The sequence below is a fragment of the Falco biarmicus genome, chromosome 12 (assembly GCF_023638135.1).
Source record: "Falco biarmicus isolate bFalBia1 chromosome 12, bFalBia1.pri, whole genome shotgun sequence".
Classification (NCBI taxonomy): Eukaryota; Metazoa; Chordata; class Aves; order Falconiformes; family Falconidae; genus Falco; species Falco biarmicus.
The window spans coordinates 25,181,554-25,204,442 of record NC_079299.1 but is presented as its reverse complement, the minus strand read 5'-3'; the positions used below and the strand labels follow the sequence as shown (position 1 = coordinate 25,204,442).

Sequence of the window (22,889 nt, the reverse complement as noted above, 5' to 3'; positions counted from 1 at the left end):
TTCAGACTTTTTTTGTGCATCCCTATTGATAAAAAAAATCCTGTAGGGTCAGCAAGGATATGAGCCAAGTGGTTTGGTGACTTAAATGGAGGCACAACTTCAGTTACATAGGTAAGAACGATGGCCCCAGTACAGTAAAGGACTTAAACACACCATTTGCTTGAAATATAAATAATCCCGATACAGAACTTCAAGTTTCACTTAAGGACTTTGCTGATGCAAAGCTCACAAGCCCCATTACAGAGGCAATTTGGAAAAAAAGTCAACAACGAAAAAAACCCACCCCAACCCAAAAAACTGTACCAGCCCTGAAGACAGCTTTCACAATGTTTTCGAAAGTGACAATATTTTGAATATAAAATGCATGGAGAATTTTAAAGCCTGAGGGCATCTTCACAGAAACGCAGTTGGAACATCTTGAAAACGGCTAATAATTTTGACATGCATCTCAGCTTCTCCTGAAAACTTCTTATGAAATCTGGGTTTAAAGACTGTAGGTTATAAAGAACCATCATATTTTTTATTGATAAAATTATTAAAAGATGCCTCTTAGCCTAGCTTGAGCTTGCAGTCATTGATTAAACTCTGGATACCATTGAAGGACAGATAAGAAGGTGGCAAAAGCTGGTAGCCTGGGGTTGTGGTCCTAACTACATGTTCACACTTGCATTTCTGTGCCTTTTAACTTGATGACATTTTAAATGGAGTGATTAATCGGTCTTTACTTTGTTATTTGCAATGTACACATTTAAGGCAGCCGCAGGACAGATAAACTAGCCAACATAAATCAGCCACCTTATTGGCAGGTTTATACCACCAGAGCATCTGGTCCTCCCTGAATTAATTTGTACTGTTGACAGTAACCCAGCACAAGTCTTAAATTCATGTGAAAAATACAAACGTTCCTATTTTTCACTCAACTTACCTCTCTGTCTAGTTGCGTCTTTCTTAAACAGTTTCTCCAAAACCAAAGTGACATGAAGGATGGGACTCACCCCTGGGAGCCCTGGCGCTCACCCCTTCTCACAGAGCAGCGTTCGCCACGTGGCAGGGCAGTTCTCCTGCCAGGCTCGGCGCTGCTGGCCATGGAGCAGCTCCTGGCACCGCCGGTGGCTTGGCAGGTAGGACATCTGCAGAAACCGGGTTCGTGCAGCAGGTAAAGCAGCTTGCTATTTCTTGGCCCACCAGGTCCTTTCACAGAAGCGGCACACGGGAAATGACCCTCCACACTTACGCAAAATTCATTTTTTAAAACTCTGAAGCATTAATTCTTTATCATGCAGCGCTGCAAGCAGGTAGGAGAGGGAGCAGGCCAAGAGAGAAGGAGAAACAGAAGAGACTCTCAGGTTTTGAAGCGAGATTTAGGATCAAATCTGAAAACCAGCAGACCCAGCCAGCCAGCGCCCAGCCTCCGCCTTCCGATTTGGGAGGCACAAGCAAAGCCAGAGCACGGGGTGAGGACGGAGCCGGGCAGGGGACACCTGTGCACAGGAAGGGCCTGGCAGAGACCGGAGCAGCGTGGTGCAGGCACAGAGCACTGTAAGGATCATGAGGTCGGGTCCCTCTGAGTGATGCAGCGCATGTGAAGTCAGTGCTCCAGTGTGCACGAGGGAGACTGGGAACAGCTGGGACATGGTGCAAAACCAGTTTCAGAATCAGCAGGTTTGACTGGAATGCTTCGCTTAAAAACCAGGCTCACAACTGAGGGTATTAAGCTGCCTAAGCCAGATAGAGTCAGATACAGTCAGACTATCCAAAGACATTAAAGCCTACCCTGCTGATAATAGGGATCCCGTGGTTTAGAAATTTTACCCTAATTTTTGTTTTCACTGAAATAAATTAAAATAATAAAAATACTCTCAAAGTTTAAGCGATCCATTCTAATGTTTTTTTTAAATTAGCACTGCTTATCGCAACAGGCTAGACATAGTAAACAAACCCAGTTATCTTTATACATCCTATCAATTGTAAAATATTACTGTTCCTATAATTTAGGTCATGAAATAAAAATGTTGTAGACAACCAGTGTTGTTACTTTAGGTTTTAATAATCATTTTCTACAACATGAAATAGTTTGATTAGCAAGACCTACCAGTGGTCAATGATGGCAACTCACAAATAATGCTTCACGCTCCTAACAAATGGTACACAAAACTTACCTTTCATTATGCACTTTAATATGCACAACCAATAATACATTAACATGTACACATACTCAATTCCAGTCACAGTGTATACATATATTTTTGGATTTGCAGCAATATAAAATGAGTTTTACCTGTATATACATGTGCAAGTCTGAATGAGTCCTGAGTAATTTTAAAGTACTATTAGTCAAATCCTGTAAATTTTAACAGATGAAAATAAAACTCAGATTTTACAATGTTATGTTATTGTGAAGAAGGTTTTTTTTTTTAAAAAAAAAAAAAAAAAAAAAAAGAAGTATAGCACTTTGCATTAGCTTTATGCATAGCCATGAGCTCTGTACAGTGCACAGTATCCACTTACAGTCTGGGTAATTAGAAAATCTAAAAAGATGCTGACTGCATTCTTCAGTAACTATTGCTTCCTCTGCTTCTTAATTAATGGCGAGTGATTCATTCTGCCTCAAAACAACCAGGTGTGGAAGACTTTTACAGGGTTTAAATTATATTCTTTCTGCTGCATATATTTTTGTAAACATTCAAGTTACCCAGGCCCTTTAATTCTTCTGAGGAAGACTATACAATTATACAATCAAATAGTTAAAATGTGTGTCTGGCGGGAGGTGGGGGAAGGAAACAACAGTGGAATATGAGCATTACTTTAAACACGACAATATGCTATAAGGAAACAACCGAGGAAGTGTTCTTTATGGAACAGCTTGGACAGAAACCAAAAGGCTGCTCAGAAACCCTCTGTCAGCATGACACACCGACACCGTAAACACGAGATGCTCTCGCCCCACCAGAACAAATTGTCTGAGCAAATGGGAAGGAAGCACTCCTGCAAAGGAGCGGATCCAAACTCAGCATGAGAGTCAGAATCTTTTTACAATATTAACAGCGCAACTTACAGAAAAATATCTGTATACCCCATGCCAGGAAAATGCAGGCACTAGTATGAGAACTGGTAAAGGACACAGGCTAGCGCTGGGGTGTAGCTTAAATAGTCTTAAATGGAGTTGCTTTGAAAAAAATGTTCCGGGTATGGAGGAAGATACTTCTTTTTCTTCCCCTCATTTCTCTCACACCACGAAAGTGAAGGCACCACTCGACTGTGCTCCTCTGGCATAAGGGTCCTGGCCCAAAAGTTAGCTGGTCCCATGGCTGCTATAGTCAAAAACACCTTTCCTGAAGAAGGGGGAGAATTCACAGATGGTGTATTTTGACAGAGTTAGCCCCACTTTATCAATGTGCAACGGGGACGATGGAGACTTCAGCATTGCAGAGAAAAAGCTCCTGAGGTATTTCTGTGGAACAAAATGCAAGATCTCATAAGATTCACTTGATCAAACTGATTACAAGCACTTTGAAGAGTTAAATGAACAGCAGTATGCGAAGGAAAAAAAAAAAAAAAAAAGAGACAAGATCTCCTTGGACTGTGCAAACTCCTTTTAACAACCACCAGCATTTAAATCCATCCATAAAACAATTCTACTGAAATGTCTGCATGAAGCTTAGGAAAAGCAGAAAAGAACCATTTTCCATTTCTTCCTCTGCCAAGCTTAGTAAGTGTTTTATTCTGTGCTTGTGTGATGTTTTCTGGTTTGTTCTGTAGTTACGTAATGCTTTCTGCTAATCATGACCTGCTAATACTGCCGTCTAGCATTACCAAACACTATGGCAGGTGCAAACCTCAAATCCGTTCTGCAGGAATTTCACTACATATGGACACAAAAGGACTTCAGAGATCTTTCCTTCATCAAGCCTCCACTATCCCTGCATCAAAAAGGATTTGTTTTGATCAAGGCCATCTGCACAAAGACTGCATGACTTCCATACTAGCTCAGAACCTACCAGAATCTTCTCACTGAGCTATCCTCTTTCTTTTTTTTTTTTTTTGTTTTTAAGTCTTACACATGGAGAAGCATTCCCCCTTCCAAAAGTTAATCATCAACCACTGTGCAGCTCACATCCACTTGTGCCTAGAGACATTGTGACAGATGTACACTAAAACAAAGCTAGTTTTCACAGACCTGATGGTTTCCTTCACATATGGGTTGAATTATTACTATCATTTAGCATGATTTAGTAAGTCATATTTATAACTTCTGAATGAAACACAGTAGATAAAATGTTGATCAGATAGGTGCTAAAAAAGTACCCAGTGTCATCCACATAGCTGTGAGGGAAATCTCATCTGGAGCACAGAGATAAAACTCGTTTGCTCTGCTACAGACTGACCATGGAAAAAGATAACTTGAGAAATTATTCTCTAATCTTCGGTTCAGTGGGAAATGTATCTGCAAAACAGAACAGCACAATCTCCTCTGCAGAACACAAGGTTTAGTTATTTCAGTGCAGAAGCTTTTGGGGCATAGAAGTGGTTTGTTCAGGAAGAAGTCCTAATTATTCACTCTCTTCTCAAGGAGAATTCCTCCATACTATAACCAGTTATCTATCTAAATGCCTTGGAAACCAGCTGTATTAATACCAGAGAAAGCAGGATAACAAAAAACAAACAAAAAAGGCAGCTGGTACAAGCTATTCTCTTGGCAGGACTGGTGAATTTTCTTTTTTATGTAGTTCTCCCACAGGTTGTATTAACGTTCATGAAAAAAATTCCATTATAAAAATGCCTTCAAGATTAATTCCAACAGACTAAGAGGTAATTTAAAGTGAGCAACAGATGTCATATCAACGTTTGTCATAATTAGTTCACAAAGTAGGGCCCTTTAAAAAAGGTCCCAATCCAGTAATGCCTGAAGGATGAATACGGTAGAAAATCAAATGTAAAACATGGCATCCTGTTAAGGGTTTTAACACTCTGCTGAGAAGTTACTGCAGTAATTCCGGTTTATGGCTACCGAAGACTCAAAGGTACCAAAATATCTCGCCAGAGACATTACAAGACCTATTGCGTTCACCTTGGTATGTATGGCCAGCTAATTGACTGTCATGGCTTTCCTCGTAGAGCCATTACTCATTGTTTTATCATGATAGCTCTAATAGTAGAGTAGAAAAAAAACCCCAACACCCTCTGCTATAAGCATATACTTATCTGACAGGGAAACACTAGGAACAGCAGGTATACTTATTTTCCCAGTTCTGCACACCGGAGTTGCTCGGTGAGTATCACAGATTCTCTGAACGTGAAAAAGATCCTTGGGAAAATGGCAACAAGCAGACCCTACCAGATTATGATGGAATTAATTCTGTATGAAGGTTTCCAGCCATATGGCTTGGCATTATGTGCTCTGAGCAAATTAGCCCTCTTATAAAACCCCTATCTGCATTTGTCCTTGATTGCAATGCTGATGTGTTAGCATAACACAGAGCTGATATGCCCTCGACACAAAAAAAAGCTGTTGCTTCAGAGAAAAAAAAAAAAAGGCTGCTCTGCCCAAATCCGCTGGCTAGCAGTGAATTCCATAGTGAGGAAATAGCGATTGATGGCAGAAGTGTTTGCTAACACCACAAGCATGTGCCTGGATTTGAGTGCTGTGGCTGAACAGTAAGGGGGAAGGTTGCTCTGTCCTGTTGGCTGCAACGTGGACAACGAAGTGGAAGAAAGTGGCAGGAGAAAGGGAAGAAAGAGTGCTCCTTACTGGTGCGTGGAAAGATGCTTCCCAATTTCAGATGGGATAGGGAGAGAATGAGGGTCACAGCAAGCTGGGAGAGGGGCAGAGCACATCAACACCAAGTGCCAGAGATGACGACAAGAAAACTGTCTTAGAGATCCAAAAGAGACTCAACATGACTTTATTGCAATGCAGGAGACCACTGCAAGCTGCTGGAGTGGGAGCAAGGCTAGATTAAAGGATCTTCTCTCTCAGGGCTCAGTGGGCAGGGGGAAAGTTGTTTTCAAAGCTTTCTTATTTAATCTATTTCCAGCAGCAGACAGGATTTTTCTCTATCTACAGAATAGCATTATTTGTGCCGAGTTAAAAGTAGGTGGGAAACACTCTGGTATCTCGCTATGTATTCCTTTAAAAAAAAATTCTTAGCAGAGACTGGCAAGCTCAGGATGCCTTCACAGAAACATGTCCAAATGTTATACAAATTGGTGCTGTGACTTCCTACCAGCACTTCACTGAGAGCATCTAAATCGTTGTCCCTGGTATGCAAAGCCCAACGTTACAGCAATCCTACTTTTGCTAGGTTTGCGTGGTTACCTTGGAAAGAAAAAACTAGGTAACTGCTACAAATATTCCAAAAGGCTTGGTTTTATTACTCATTTTTGTTTGTTAGCCTTTCAAAACTCTAGCCATTTTTTCTGGATTATTTAGTCTGGTAATCAGTGCTCTTCCAAATGCATTTAGGAGTTTCATTTCACTAATAGCATTCAACCTGCTACAATGCTGGTTTGCTGGAAAACGTCCTAATTATAAGTTTGTAAACATCTCTATGTGAGGGCACAGGACCCTGGCACTGCAACAGGGATGTAAAATGGGTAACTTACACATCAGTCATAGTGGTTGCTCAGTCTAAACACGCATTCAGGAACACCAGTTTAGAGAATGGAAATACTCTTTATATGCACAAAACACTTAAAGATAGAAAGCCAGGTTAAAAAAAATAAATACCCAAAATGGGAAAAGCAGTGGGTTTGCCCTCTAGGCACACGTTACAATCTTCATGGCCTTTAACTTAAAATTTACGACAGCCGTATCTGCAAGTTTTAACTTTGCATTCCAAGCGTTTGCAAATGAAACAAGACTGGAGAAAGTGGTGTGAGGCCCAAAGGTTTTTCTTTACTTACTAGACTGAGTAGCTTTCCCTCCCTTTTAATTATGTGAATAATGAAATGGTAACCATTTAAAAAGCTTATTAAAAATCATTTTAATAGGGTTCACCTTTTTAGCAGTAGGCCAGTGTTCATCTCATGCTCAATCCATCAGCACAGCAAAGTCATTCTAATGATTTTCGCACCACTTCGTGATGTGGGGACCACATAATTTTATACATTTTAAATATAAATCCATAACTTAAAGTTATTAAAATTATTACAATCAAAAAGCTTTCTGGAATGTGAAAGTGTTCTTATCATCCCTTCAATTGTGGCATATTAAAGAGGAATTCAGTTCAATTACATTGTTCTCATAATCCATTACAAACGGCGACAGCCTCAGAGACCAATAGCAGAGCTCTGAAAGAATCGCAATTTTTCATTAAACTTTGGTGTGATTAAAAAATCATCAACTCTGGTACTTCCATAAAGTGAAGAAACTTTGAGATCTCTCTCGCCTACTGCTGTTTCTAGTGATTTCCTCAAAAAAGCCAGCATTCTAAATTCTTTAAATACAAGACTTTACAATTAGCATTATAAATATCACCTAATATTTGACAGAGCTGGAAGCACCAAACTTCAGTAAGATAAACCTTACAAGGTTTTGGGGATTTTTGAAACAATAGCTTATTTTCTTTGAAACAATACCACCCTTTCAATACCTACACGTCAATGTGATGGTCAAAAGCTTTACCAAAAGGTCACTGGTGGCTGAGGCAGGACTAATTAACTTGCTCATCTCACTGCTCGCACCAATCACATAATTATTCTGTCGACTAGTGTTAAGCGCTGCAAGCTTTAAATCAAATCTTGATTTGAATTATTCATAGAGCAAAGCATACACAGGTATCAACAGCTGTTTTCTATAGAGTAAGAACCTGATTAAAAAAAAAAAAAAAAGAGAGAGAGAGACAGATTGATATTCCCTGAGCCTTAAAAACCACGTTATGCTGCAATTAGGTATTTGCAAAGCAAGATCTTTCTGAGGAAGACTCTAGCCCAAAGCAAGAAAACAGGAACATGCTTCACTTCCAATCCGTGATCACAAAACCAAGGATCTGCTGAGAAGACAACAGATGTAAAGGGAGCCTGCTGGAATGCAGAAACGGGAGTGTACCTCCTGCCTTTGTCTCCTAGAAATAAATCATTGATCATATGCAAAGGAAAATGAACATTTGGGGATCCTTTCCCAAATTAATCAGCCTTCTCTATTTTGGACCCTTCCACTGGTGTCTTGAAGAGGAAAAAAAAAATTACTTCCAGGGTAGTTCTCCAAATACAAAGCTCTGCAGAAATGCCAGCAGCTATCATCACCAACTACAGTCTCTTGTGACAAAAAAAAAGCTAGGCTTAAACAGCAGGTTTCGGTGTCCCACAGGGACCTCAGGCTGGCAAAGGGCCCTGTCCGGGGTGATTCTATATACAGGATCTGATGAGAAAAGATCATGTATCTTCCCAAGAAAAATAGGATTCAAACTTCTCATTGGATCTGCTTCTTCCTTGTGGTTTTTTTTTTCTTAATGGCAAAAGTCAGAGGGCATTAACGTGCTGCACAAGGAGGTCAGCCAGGGCTGGAGCGCAGATGACAGGAACCCGTAGGGAAATGGCAGTAAGCCACACCAGCTTTGCCTCATCCTGGACACTCACCACATCACAGCCACCACATGGACCAGATCATCTGGGTCAGGTGTGGAGGACAAGGAAAGCAGTGAGCCATAATATAGGAAGCTTCTTTATGAACTGAGTTCCAAGGCAGCGGGTTCTCTTATGCCAAACGCCCCAACATTACCCAGGAAGGGGTATTCAAGCTGTCCAAACGAAGGTGTTTTGTCCAGGCAGTGATCCCAGCAGGCTCCTCCTGTGATCTGCAAGGCCAGCTTGGCCCTCCAGGTCATGATTCATCTCACCACAGTTAAGCTTCTGCCCTGTGACTGCCACTCAAACCGTCTCCCCTTCCCTTAGGGACCACCTGAGGACTAAACTGTCTAATTAGGAGTGAATAATTGCCAGCATAATGCTCTGATAGCTCTCTAAAAGTAGATTCAAATCCATTTCTGGATTTATTAATTTGGCTGATAGCAAGAATACAAAATAAGAGGTGGCATTACTTTGGAGTACAGCTGCTCAAGAGGATGGGGGACCAAACATAGGCTATGACTAAAATCTTCACCTCCAGCAATTCAGATCAACTCTCCACTCATCAGATATAACTAGCACAAAAACATTTTTGTCTTCTGTGTTTTTGTTGGTTTTTTTTAATAAAGAAAACACAAGGCTTCAATTCTTTTCCCCAACACCTTGACATATATTGCAAATCATAAAGCAGATCTGAGTAACACATGTGAGCAGGACAGCATGGGATATTCAATATCTCAAGTGATATTTCAGGCCCTTCAGGACGTACCTGATGTGACCTCTAGATCCATACACATTTATCTCCTGCACACACCCGTAGGTGATTACGTGCAGCTGTGATTTCACAGCGATGAGAAAAAGACTTACTGCCTGGGAGACTACCTGGTGCCTGAAGGGTCTTACTTCTGTGAGAAACTGGGAGAGAAATCTTCTAAAATTATGACATGATCACCTGGACCAATATCTTTTGCAGAAAGACCAGGATAGCTGGGTTCTCCTTACAAAAAATAAATAAATAAATACAGTATTAGATACTGTCAATGTCGTGCAAAGCTTCCTCAAGGAGTCAGCGGTAACAAATGCCTCCGGAACTTATCTATCCCATAGGTACCAGAGACCTTGCTCTAGTCACACATGATTTGTGTGAGCACAGAGAGTTTTTTCAGGAGAATAAAGACAGATTCACATGTTTGAAAATGACAAGTCACCACCATATTAGTCATAATATTAAAGGGTGTGGGGGGGTATTTGCTTCAGATTGCAAGACGTTAATTAAGCTCAAGGCTGGATTAACTGACTTCACATTACACAAGCCAAGAATAAAGGATTGACTCGTTTTAATCAGACCCTTCCTGTTCACTTTGATTAGGTCTAATCAGAAGCAAGGCTGTTTACAGATAATGCCTAGTAGTCACTGAAAAAAAAATAATAAAAAAAGAACTTACCAATCAGTATCACCTTACCCTGTGTTTTATACATACACATGCAACTCCACCCCACACACCAACAATTCCCACCCAAACTAAATTCTGTGTATAACCACGCACAATGCACATCGCCGGCTCTTCCGAAGCACACCTGTGTTAAACTTCCAGCTGTCTCATCAACAGCCTTTGCCTGTACGAATGTCCTCTTACCGGTGGAGGGAAGCAAACCTGGCACCGCAGGAATCCTGCTGCTGGGAAGTAACAGCCAGGCGCAGCTTTGGGGGCAGCAGAGCATTTGCTGCAGGGTCTGGCTGCCTGTGCTGCGGGCTGGCTACATTCCCTAAGAAACCAGGATCTGTGGGTTTCCCTTAACAGAAATAATACAAGTATGGCATATTATGCTAAGTTGGCTTTTTTTAATTTACTAGCAATCATCTTAGCGATTTGACTGCGATACACATATGTAAACTCTTGTTAGATTGAGCTTCTTTCCTAAGGAGCTAGATAGAAGGAGATGAGACTGAAACATCCTACCGAAAACATAATACAGCTCTTCTGTTAGTGAACAGATTTACCTGTACAGCCCCCAAATGTTACCATGGGTGTAAATGCTGGATCTATAAAACTAGAATTTTATTTTTATAGCAAAGAATTTAGCCTTTGCTTTTGTCGGAGCTACGAACCTGGGCTATGGAGAATTGTGTTCTTGCCACTGCAGTGGCATTAACGCCACAGCAGTCTGTTGGTGGCGGACTTACCCCAAAGCAGAGAGAGAAGCAGCAGTAACATACATACCACTCCTTTGGGCATGTTTAGGGCTACTGAAATGACTTTGGAACTAAGTGGGTAAGAATCAAGCTCTTTAAGAAGCTAAATTCCATCGGAAAAACAGGACTTAAGTTTTTAGCCCCTTGGGAAACTCTCCCTATGTTTTTATGCACAGCACAATGCTTGAATCAGGGCTAGCTTCCTCCACAGCTATACAGGTAAAAGCAGATTTTACCACTACATCTCCAGAAGTGTTTGAGTGCCAATAAAATTTAATTTTACCCAGGGCAGTACTGAAATTTACTTGAATTCATACACCTTTTTGAATTTTTGTAATGTACAAGCATTCTGAGATGCCAGTTATGAAGGTGAAATTGCTTTCCCAGGTTTTCAAAATCCAAACTATTCATTATAGCTATTTACAGTGTTTTTCTGTGCAAGTCTAATGGCATAAGCACATGTTGTTGAATTACTATTATGCCACATCAATTGAATTAACTTCTGAAGTCAGTCTATATCCCAAATTACAATCTTATTCTGCCTGAAATTCATTTAAAATCCACAGGACTTAATATTTCTTACAATGCCTGCTTGCTGAAAGCTTATGTTCATTGGCTGCAAGTAGCCCCAGCGAAACCTGAATTGTAGGCTGGCAGGGAAAAAAGGCAGCAAGGGCTGTGATTTACAGGTGCTCGGTCAGCGTGAGTCGTCTTTTGGAAGTGAACGGCCATATTCAAAAAGATCAAACCAGACCCGACTAGTGAAGGAAACCGATCTTTTCTTCGGAGCACAAGTCAAAACAAGTCCTGTCAAAATCTGTTCAGAAAGAACAACAACAGGATTGGATTTACCACGCATCCCCGGGCCGGCAGCGACAGCGTGTCGGCTGCCGGAGCGGCCTTGGCAAACAGCTCCCAAAGCCCATGACATGCATCACCCTCTACTCCTGGCACCCGATTCTGATTTTGGCAGAGGAGGATGGCTGATACGCTTGCTTTGAAAAGGGAAAGCATCAAGTTCAACCCAGCGGCCTTAGCCGAGCACTCCCTTTATTCACCTGCTCACATCTGAAGGTGGAGAGCCGTTACTGGAGACCCATAAAGGTACGCAACTTCAAAATTTGATATGTAGAAGGATGTTGGGAAATTTGTTCTGGACTGACAGCAAAACACATTAGGATGTGGAGCTAAACTGGAGTGTAAGATATATGCTGTCGCTTACTCTGAACTTACCACATCATGATAAACACACGTCCTTGTTTTCTGATACTCTGAAATCTCTGAAAAGGAAATTAAAAAAAGGCCTCCATATTGCACATCCTAATTAATTCTTCTCTTGTAACGGAAATAAACATTTTACCACAAAAGATCCAGGTTTTTGAGGTACTTTGTATACCTAAAGAAACACCAAAATCATTGTAAAGGGGTATGTATATTACAGTTACCTCTAGCAAACTCTGCAAAACAGGCTTTCAGACCTGACCTTGAGTTAAGCACCGAGTATGAGCAAATGAGACCAAGGCACTGCTTACGCTCACTGTTCCTTTCCTCCAGCCTGTTGGACCAGAGTTTAAAATTAACTCATCCAGAAAATAACCCCAGGCTTTAACTCCTTTTAAACAAACAGCCATCTTTATTGTCTATTGCCATTATGTCTTGCATTTGCTGTGGGTCTGGCTGAATCTATGGTATTTAATCAAAATAACATTTTATTGGTATCGGATCAACTGCTGATGTATGCAAAGTCCTAATTTCTAGTTATTTGTATCTAGTGACTGTAATCAATAAGTAAAATTAATTTTTATTTATTCACTTTCTGAAGCTAACAGAGCCTCACGCAAGAAGCAGCACCACCCAAAAAAAGATGAAATGAATCAATGCTGAGAGCTGCAACAACTCCTCTTTGAGAGCTTCTGTTTCAAAGAACAGCCAGGTGCCTTGGGCAGCCCCGATGATGCACGGAAGGATGGGAACCTGATGTGTGAAATCGCTTTTGGATGGCTAACTACAGAGTCCTACTGTCTGCAGGCAAGGCAAGGCTTCAGTGTTGCTGCTGAAAAGCAGTCATTTTTGTTCTTAAATTTTTTTAACTGTTACTAGAGATTATGAAAGGCATTTGGTTCAGACTAACTATACCTAAGCTAGAAAAGGATCTGTTCACATGCACTTCATAGAATTGATATTCACAATATGGCCCAACCACACACGCTCTTCTCTTGTCTTTGTGAATGCTCTTTCCTTCCGTGCTCCCGTTGCACCCCTGTTCCTCTAGTGGGAAATTAAAACCATCACTCCCCAGATGCTGCATTCTTGTAGTTCAGACTACAGGTATGAAACAACCTTCTCTGGGATTATCAAACACTGACATTTGTAGCGGTTTGCTTTTGCACTAGCAGTCATACCTAGCGTGCATTACGTCTGTATGAAAAGGAAAAGCTTCCTTTTATCTGTCAATAATTATCAAATGTATTCTAGATGCTTTCTGAAGTCCACCTCACTGAGATGCTTCTAAGAACAATATTTACAACCACACTGTCAGAGCCAAGCATGCAGTCTGCAAGAGCCAGGCCAGCAAGCAGCTGTCTTTAAAGCTCATCTTGAAAATCTTTGGTATTAGGGATGTTGCTGTAAGCTGATATTGGAGTCTAATAACTTCTTTTAATAATCACTTTGAACTGACACATAATCAGTAGCTTTGAAAGGTCTTTGTGACTGGTGTCAGTCAGGAAAAAAATCAAACAGAAATGATAACTCTGACCCCATTTGACAGGGTTTTTTCAATAGAAACATCAATTCACCTGCAACTAGCATGGAGCGGGTTGTCCCAGTTATACATATTAAGGGCTGGGACCGTGAAACAAAGACCGGTGGGATGTACTCATGAAGTTCGTACTGAATATTCAGATGACAAATCATCTAAAATCTCATTAAAATATTTCTGCCCTCATGACTTCAAGGACAACCTCAAGAAACGAGGTCTCTGACAGACTCAGACATTCAGCTTGCCCAAATTTGTCAACAAATATTTTGAGATTATTCTTTTTTTGCAGATGTTCCTTTTGCTGGTTGCCTCCAAGGTGTTAATTCTGAAGCTAATACATTTAAATAACAAGAATGAATTCAAGTTCAAGAAAAAGTGCTATTTCCATTATTTCACATTTTTCTTAAGAACCAGATTCTTGGAGCCATGCAAAACCAACAGAGTCTCACTCTTAAAGGAGAAAATTGGAGTGGCTAGCTTTTAGAGCCCTACACCAAAAGAAACCCCAGATATTATCACCTTTAAAAGAACTCAAGTGAGAATACAAACTAGTGCAAAACATTTGGCTTCTAAGTTAAAGAATCTTATTTTGAAAGCTTAATTTTGACTGTAAGTAACAGCAATATTTCAGTCAGTTCAGTGTCTACAGTGCCTTCCCCAGCCAGTCCCACAGATTCAAGAGCAAAATTGAATTATGCAGTTCATACAAGATTTATTTCTGCCTCTTGCATTAACACCTATCATTGAAAGCCTCATCAGCAGACATCAGGAAGTGAGAAGGTTAAGGACAATTGTATTATTAATTTTAAATAAATTGAGCGTGTCTATCTTTTAAAGAGGTTCAAAGTACCAAGAAAAAAAAAAAAAAAAAAAAAAAAAGAAGAGCAAAGAGAATGCCAGGAAGATGTATGTGCTCCTACAAAACTTGACGTAGGCTGGCCTTACCATGCTGTTACAGGCTGACTTTATTCATTCCCTGAGCTCTGCAAGTGGCAGCAAAAGGAAGCACAGGACTGCTACCAACCGTTGAGCTGTCTGTCGGTGCATCCCTGATCAGGGATTTTGCTTGTTCCCCTTTGCTGTCCACAAACCAACCTGACGAAACGCAGCAGTGGGAACAGGGAATGGGAAACAGGGAACAGAGACAAGGAGACAGGCTGAGGCTTGGGGGAGTTCTTGTCTTCCTTTACGCAACAACCTGTTGGGATTTTGTCAGCATAGCAATTGTTTTTTCCTAAGCACACTGGTGACAGCAAGAGCTGAAAAGAAAGCCTAGTGGGTCCGCAACTGCAAGGCTTCTGACCAAGGAGTCAAGAAGCATGACCCAGTCTGTTGTGTCAGCTCAGACTCCTGCCCAGTTTCTCTGGCTGCACAATGGGAAAATGGGGTTAAGAATCATTTTCAGTAATGAACAAGAAAGTGTGAGTCTAAGAGAAGAAGAAAAATAATCAGGGGAATGATATAATAGAAATGCAGTATTCCAAAGAAGCTGGGATTTCAGGAAAACTTATTACTGTCATCCACAAATCCAGCAACTCACCAAGGAATAAGATATTTTGCAGTTAAAACAGAAACAGATACACTCACTGAACCACACATCTCATGACATGGGTTTCACTTACAAAGTTTTTGCTTAAAAAAATAGAAAAAGGAATACACGTTGCCTGATTTCATTAAAAAAATGATCCTGTGCTCTTATCTACTGATTTCTAATTGCATGAAAGGATAGATACACACTAACTTCTATTCATTAACTTTAATCAAAAGAATTCTTGGCTGTTTTATTTAAGGCGGATTTAATCAAGCAAGGTTGGCTCTGAAGTGAAATTACAGTCTAAAGGCTGCGGAAAAATTAATTTAGAGTTTTGCCTTGCAACAGGTCCCTCATGAAATACAAAACTAATAGATTGCAATAGGGCATTCTGGATAGGTAATTTTAAATACAATTTAGATGTTTTCTCTCAAGATGTATAGGCAAAACCTTTGTGCAAACTTGCATGTTACTTTTCCAAAACTCTACAGAAATGTAAGCTATTGCTCAAAAGACTTTGTATTAGACCAACAAAGACCAAAGCAAAAGTGTTTACATTGCAACTAGGTATCATGCCAGAAATCAAGGACTTCTCAGGATCATCTCACACAAAACCAGTACACATAACGTGTGTACTTTCCTACCTTTCCTACCAACGAGGTATTGTGAAGCTTTCGGTTATGAAGCATTTGTACCAGCTAGGATAAATGAAAGAACTTAATGTTTTACATAAACTTTGTATTTATTGTGATTTTAAATCCCAATCCCCATAACGTGGGGCTCTCTGGAGTCTCACTCCAAGTAAATCCATTCCCATTATGATGAAATACACCCACTTCTAATCTCAAGCCGAAATAAGATAACTCTCTACATGACAATCTTAAATCAACGCAAACCCTACAGCCAGCCCCCCGACTCCAGATGCCTTGAAAGGTTCCACAACCCCCGCTGCCACCCTAGCACTTCTACTGCAGCAAGAATCCTAGAGATGCAGGAAAAAACAAGCTCTTCCTAAACTGTCCTGCAAAGGATGTTTTGGACAAATCTTTTTATAATTAGGCACAAGGAAGATTTCCCTCACTAAAGCCAAGGTGAGTCAAATAAAATAACAATTCAGATATCTGCGCTAGAACTGGCTCGGATTGTTGTACCTTTAGTTAACTGGAAGAGCAGGTTTGTTCCTACAATGACTCACAGTCTATTTGCTACATTTTCCCAGATCAGACCGAAAGCTGCAATTTAGTTTTGATATAAAGAAAAGAGCCTGTAAGGCCATTTCAGTAACCAACTGCTAATTTCAGCAAATACTCTAGTCAGGCTGTTTGAAACGACAGCTTAAGTTGTCTTATCCCTCACACAGCTGTACCTTGGAGTTTGAATGTTAATTTATGTGCATACTTAAAAAAAGAATAAAATTAAAAAAAGAAACTGCTGCTGCTTAGAGATGATTTGTGGAGAGCACTGGACTAGCCAAAGCTGTACTATCCCACTTCAAAAAGTTCAGGAAAAACAATGTGAAGTCACAGCCTATTCAAGGTGTATAAATACCTAATGCAAAAACTGGAGGAGCAGAGTAACCTTTTTGTCACCCACCACCGGGATGACAACTTTACTAATGATCTGGCAATACAGAATATTTGTTCAGAACACCGATATCAGATTGATATTTGTCAGGCTGTCACCTATTTTCAGTCAATCTCAGATGTTGGATGAGAATATACATTTCTGCTGGCCTGGATGCTGTGCTTTGCTTTTCTAAAAATGCTGTATTAGCTCATAAGCTCTTGACTAACAATGCAAACAATCAAGTAAGTTTTTATAGAATATTACAACTATAACAACACATCACCTGCAAAGCTTGAAAGAGACTGCAAAGGGTTTTCTGCAAAGCAAGGTACGGGACCAGGTATGAAATCCAACTGAATACAAGCTATGACTCTGCTTGCTGCCAAGGTCCAACTCTCTCACCTTTTACCTGACTGAACTCCCACATGAGAAACGCTCTATGGCCAAAAGGCTGAGAAACCCCATCCCTTACAAAGGCAATCAATCTATTTACTACTTCCCAGTTAGCCCACTGCAGTGTGCTCAAGGTTCATACCAGATTGACAGCCACGAGGCACTAACAGTCAGTACTTTAAATGCAACTGATGCCTGTGCCATTGTCCACTATTGCAATAAAACTTCCACTTCCACAATGCAACTCAAGATGTGCTTTGAGCCTTCCAAGTATTACATGACTTAGGAAATCATGACTAGTTAGATGGGTTTTCCCACTCTTCACCAAGGAGGCTGCAGCTTATGTTAGCAGAAACTCTCCGGCCATTGGCAAAGCCAGAGCAAACCGCTGAAAATACATAGTGAAAAGAAAATACCATGATTAGAGATCGAGATATAAGGCATAAGGGGGTTTTGATCAGCCTGTTGCATCAAATTCCTCATGGTAAGGATGTAATATTTGCTTGGCTCCTTGTCCTCTTTATCTAACTCTCCCTTAGCCACAGGGGATCTTCACTTTCTCCAGCACGGAGTGATTTGTCACAATTATTGAGTGGCACAGCCAAGTGTGCTATCTGGCATATGGCAAAACATATTCATGTGAATAGTGGTCATATATTATTATTATCTTAGAAAAATATATAGGAAATAACGTTTTAATGACTTAATTTAGTTCAAATAGATAAATCTAGTTTTAAGATAAAAACTGGCTATATAGACAGCTATAAGTACTACATGGCCATGATCAAAGCATCACTATACACAGCAGTTTTAACATTTAGAAACATTAAAATAAAATATGTTAGAAAATCAATGAAAGGTCAGAAAGATTTAAGGGATTAAATTTCTTACTGGTAGAAAAGCATGCAAACTGAGTACTAAACTGGAACACAGCCACACCTTTATGCTGTCTATAGAGGACATGAAAAAAAAAACCCCAAAAAAAACCCCCAAAAAAACGAGATTACATTTTGTGCTACATGTAAGACAGCCTCACATCAAAAGTCAGTGGGAGGATGTTTTGTTGGTAGATCAAAGAAAAGGTGAGGTATGTAGAAAAAATTGAAGAAAAGGTTCCAGTTGGAAGCAATCTACTTTTATATTAATTTCTCTAAAGCACTACTTTATGCTACTTTAGCTCTACAAAGAACATAATTCTTAATGACATGCATGATCAGGTAATCCCCATGTGGCTACAATACACTTGCAGAGCGTATGGGTTAGTCTTTGTTCATGCCTCTTCTTCTGCTTTCCCAAAACCCCACCTCCTGCCCCTGGGCTGCAATAAACACATGCATTAATATAGAAATACAAAGATCTAATGTGTGATAGGAGTCACAGTTATGCCCTCCACATAGCACTGCAGAACAAGGCAAAAAAAACCCCAAACCCTCATAAACTCAGTAACCTTGTCCACCATAAAATTAATTTTTAAAATTAATTGAAAAAAAAAAAACCCTTATTCAGAAAGCTGGGTTACAAAATAAAGCTCAAAGATGCCTAAATATCACTTTCCTTCTGTCATGAGATATTTGGATATAGTAACTATGATAAAACAGTAAATCTTCAGCTAACAAATTGCATTTAAAGTAGCAATATTTTTTTTAATCTTGTCTTGCACAGAGACCATCTGTCTCCAGCGAACACTTACCTCACCCACAACCTTTCCCCCCTAAATAAACGTACCTCCTATGAATCTCTAAAGAGATGCTTTTTTTTTTCCCTAGACTAGGATTATTATCTTTTTTTAAGGCATGTTTCATTACTTTGCAATCTCCTGCTGCCATCTCCTGTGTTAAACGAGGCAGCGAGTCACTTGGTACTTACAAGCAGGCTTCTTAACTTTGACCACATGGGAATGGTTTCTGTTGGTCAAGCAGAGATTTACTCCACCTAAATACACTGCACAAGCACGTTAAAAAGTTGGCATACCTCCAAGTGACTCCGTCGTTCTGCAATCACTCGTTCATCCTTGTTTCCAAAGAGCTTCTTCGGAGGGAATTCTAAAGTGGCAAGCTGGAAGACATTAAAGGATAAATTGGCATCAGAAGCGACACACTCAAATGAGAAATTCCTCTTTAAACTACGAAGCAACTGAGAAGAAGGAAATGCCCAATAATCAAGAGCTATAGTATATGCTATTAGCAAGTACCACATTAGCTATTTCTACTGCTGTTGTGACGATCTGGTCTGCAGCACTGCTAAGGTAGCAACGTGTTTTGTCATCCATGAGCCACAGAAAGCAAATTTAGGAATTAAGAATGCCACCGTCTGCTCACATGGAGATTACACAGTTGCAAACAAACTGATGTGATAGCACCAACTAAGAAGCAAGAAAGATCTCTTCGGGAAATCTGTGTATCTTAAAAGATTGCGTTCAGTCTCTTACAAGCTGTGGTTTCCAGCCGTACTATCATCTAATGGTTTGTCTTTTCTTATGTTTTACAGTACACGTCAGATCGCTGGATCTAAGAACTACCACTGAGATTATGCTGTGGAAGATGGTGCTGGATTCCAGCTGACACCTGAGCCGGACCCGACGGACCTTTTGCTGTGCCTTGAACTACGACTTCTTCCTTCACAGCAGGGACAGGCTAAGAGCGTGCACCTACACTGTGATGCGCCTACACCTACCTACCTAAGATGATGGGAAGTGGGACTTGTTGAGCTATAATTCAACTGTAGCTCAATCACATTCAAATGTCTGTCCACACTGGAAGGCAATAGCTTTAAATTCTGAAAAGAATTCACAAGAGCAGGCAAAATCCCATTTATCACACTGAGAATGAAAACAAGGCAGCTGCGCAACTAACTGCTAGAAACAGCTATTCAGATCTGTCATTTTAGGAGCTCTTCCACAGAGGTGTTCAAAGCTATCTTCTCATTCCTTTGCCATCCTGTAGGAATGGTGCCGAGCTACACTGGTCAGGGAGAGGGTGAGGGAACTGTGTCCCTTTCTTGTACACCAACACATAAAATGCTTGAACAAATTCCAGCCAGCTATATCTGGAAAACACAGAAAAGACTCAAGAGCTAGTAACAAATACCAATGAACTTGGTCTGCTAAGCCACTGCAGCTGGGAACAATGCACTAGAAAACAAGTCCTCTCCACATAGTTTGTGTTTGCACTTGAAGGCACATCAAAACCAATTTCTTCCTCGTTCTCACAGCATGAGACAGAAATATGCAACCTCCCATTGGCATTGCTGGAGTTGTTTTCAGGCAAAAGCCCTGCGTAAAAATGCCTCCTACACGAATTCCCCTGGCTATTTGATGATATTGAACTAATAAACAAGATGCTGCTTTTTCTAGTATATCAGCACATACAGGACTGTAGAGAATTTATGGCTGGTTACAAGGAGCAGCAGTATACTGAATTAAATGAGGAGCTTCATTATTGATATTGAATGTAAGCATCTTTAAAATACAGAGGAATTCTACAATACAAAAAAAATTTATTTCCATTCTATGGTTCAGCTCCAACTTGAATAATTTTTAAGAAACGCCTAGACATCTTCAAATGAGCAATATCAAGTGATGTGGGGCACCAGAGGAGACAGGAGAGATGTTTGCTCGCACCAGTCTTGCCAGCATGCCCCAATTATGTTCCTCAAATTTCTCCAGCCATATTCTTCTCGGTGTGCCTGCTGCTTCATGTTGGCAGGACAAGCAGTACACAACCAAACAGTATCCTGTAATTACGTCCTTGGGAGTTACTTTTACTGCATTACTCATTCCTTAACCTATACATGATTGTAAGTGCTAATATTTTCAAGGACTTCAAAATCCTCTCCCTGCAAAAATTACGTTTTATTAAACAATACTGCATCCTGTCACTATTGGAAACAAGCAAGGTAAAATAACTACCACCACAACCCCCTCCTGACCCTAGAGAGATTTGTTTTATATTTATTTGCTAATAAATACTTGTATTACAGAATTTTAAAATAGCGTCTGTTAAAACACAGTATGTCCAAATAAAAACACCCTACTGCTACAATGTCCTCAGACATACTCTGTAGAGTCAAAGCAAGGTATTACAACTAAAATTAGGAATGATTTCTTTATCTAAATTAAGTTTGATTTTAACAAGCATTTAGGGACTGATTCTACAAAACTTTGGGATGGGCAAATTGTTTTCCTAATCTGTTAGCTTTCTTAGATACATCTCAGATGAAAAACAGTTGCATTTTCTAAAGCCAGTAAGTTTCACTAAGTTCAAACCAAAGTAGCTACTCCCATAGTTTTAACATTTCTGAACTCCCAAATCACTGATGCACAAATCTGTGAAACCAAGCCAGTGAAAGTCCATTATTGCAGTCATGAATTTAATAGGCAAAAGAAAGGCCTCAGCCAGTAAACTTGGCTCTAAAATGTTCAAAGTCACAACATGTACCTAAAATGAAAATCATGAATGTATTGCCCGTCAAGACCTGGGTCTGAGTATTCGGAACTTGGAGAACTATATACAATAACCTCCCTCCAGATATCCAAATCAGAACACCAATGTGCTGACCCATACTTGGCACACACAGATATGTTCCCTATGTTTGTCATACACGTATGTGTGTACAGAATATACCCATACACACACATATGTATGGACTGGAAGGATTTTGCATCCCACAGAGGGTACATTACAAAGGACTGATCATCTACTGCAGTCACCATCTCTGCGGGGCTAGATGTAGAAGCACACAATCTCGGGCCTGCTGGAGCATTTCTAGGTCCCACTCTTTTCCAAGGGTCCTCTGGCTCCTGTTTCACCTAAATGATTGGCAAACGTCCATTTCAAAAATAAAAAATTGAGACAATCTCTGTCACACAGCAGATGAACACCCAGCCACGACAGAAAAACCTCCAGCCACAGACTTCATCATCACGTCAGCAACTCTTGGAAACACTGAATTATTCCACTGTGTTCTACTCAACTATGTGCCAAGAGTCTAATGCCCACCAAAACGAAGAGACATTTAAATCTCACCAGACCTGAGATTCAGGCTGCCCAGACGCTTGGTGCAGGCATGACACCACCCCTTTCCACCCAGTCTGCAGCTTGAAAATCATCTTTGCTACATGAGAGCTAGAACCATTCATGTGACGATGTGAGTTATGCAGTCCTCTATGTGACTGTGTAATTTCACTGCAATAGGAAGCTAGTCCATTGTAGTAATTTATATAAACCCACAATATTAGTATATTTACCAGAGGGAGTGTGCTTATACACCATTGATCTCTGTCACTCTGACTTACAAAGTTACTCCTTTAGTGTGGGGAAAAACACATCGGTGCAAGGGTTCCACAGGTCTGCAGAGTGACAATAAAATGTTCTCATCTCGTCTTAGTACTGGTTTATTAAAAAAAAACAAAACCAAACCAAGCCAAAAAAAACAAAACAAAAACCAGCCCAGCAATACAAATATACTGAAGTAACAATACATGTCATAACAACTGTCTATAAAGATCCTCTGTCCTGATGTATCATTTGGACCATCAGACTCTGAATGTAACTGTGTGATTCAGAAATGCAACCGTTCAAGAGAATTGAGGTTTATTGAAAATATCTTACACATTTAAGCCAAACTGCAGTAGCAAACATTTCAGCAAATTCAAGTTTTGTTATTAGTAGTGCTACAACACGTTTAAGAAACTGCACAGTAACTTCAGAGGAGATTACCACTGCTACAGGTTAATGCACATAGCACACAGTATGTGACTGAGCTGCATTTGTCGCTTAAATGTGTGAGAGATGTGAGGTGCAGATTTTGCATAGAGATGTTTGCCTTGCCTCAAGCAGCATAAGAGAATTTCACATTATCCAGATTCAGGAGGATAAATT

General features: G+C 40.2%; 1 protein-coding gene across 3 annotated transcripts in view; it reads right to left on the bottom strand.

The window, feature by feature from the left end:
* Positions 1–2,431: 2,431 nt before the first annotated feature.
* The window catches only part of KIF16B (kinesin family member 16B), a 142,274-nt gene continuing 121,816 nt past the window's right edge, over positions 2,432–22,889 (bottom strand). For all 3 annotated transcript variants that reach the window (XM_056357426.1, XM_056357427.1, XM_056357429.1), the window contains 2 exons: positions 18,982–19,065; positions 2,432–3,451 (listed from right to left, as the gene is read on the bottom strand). In XM_056357426.1, the coding sequence (XP_056213401.1) occupies positions 3,293–3,451; positions 18,982–19,065 (243 nt within the window). In that variant the 3' untranslated portion in view covers positions 2,432–3,292. The remainder of the gene's footprint in view (positions 3,452–18,981; positions 19,066–22,889) is intronic.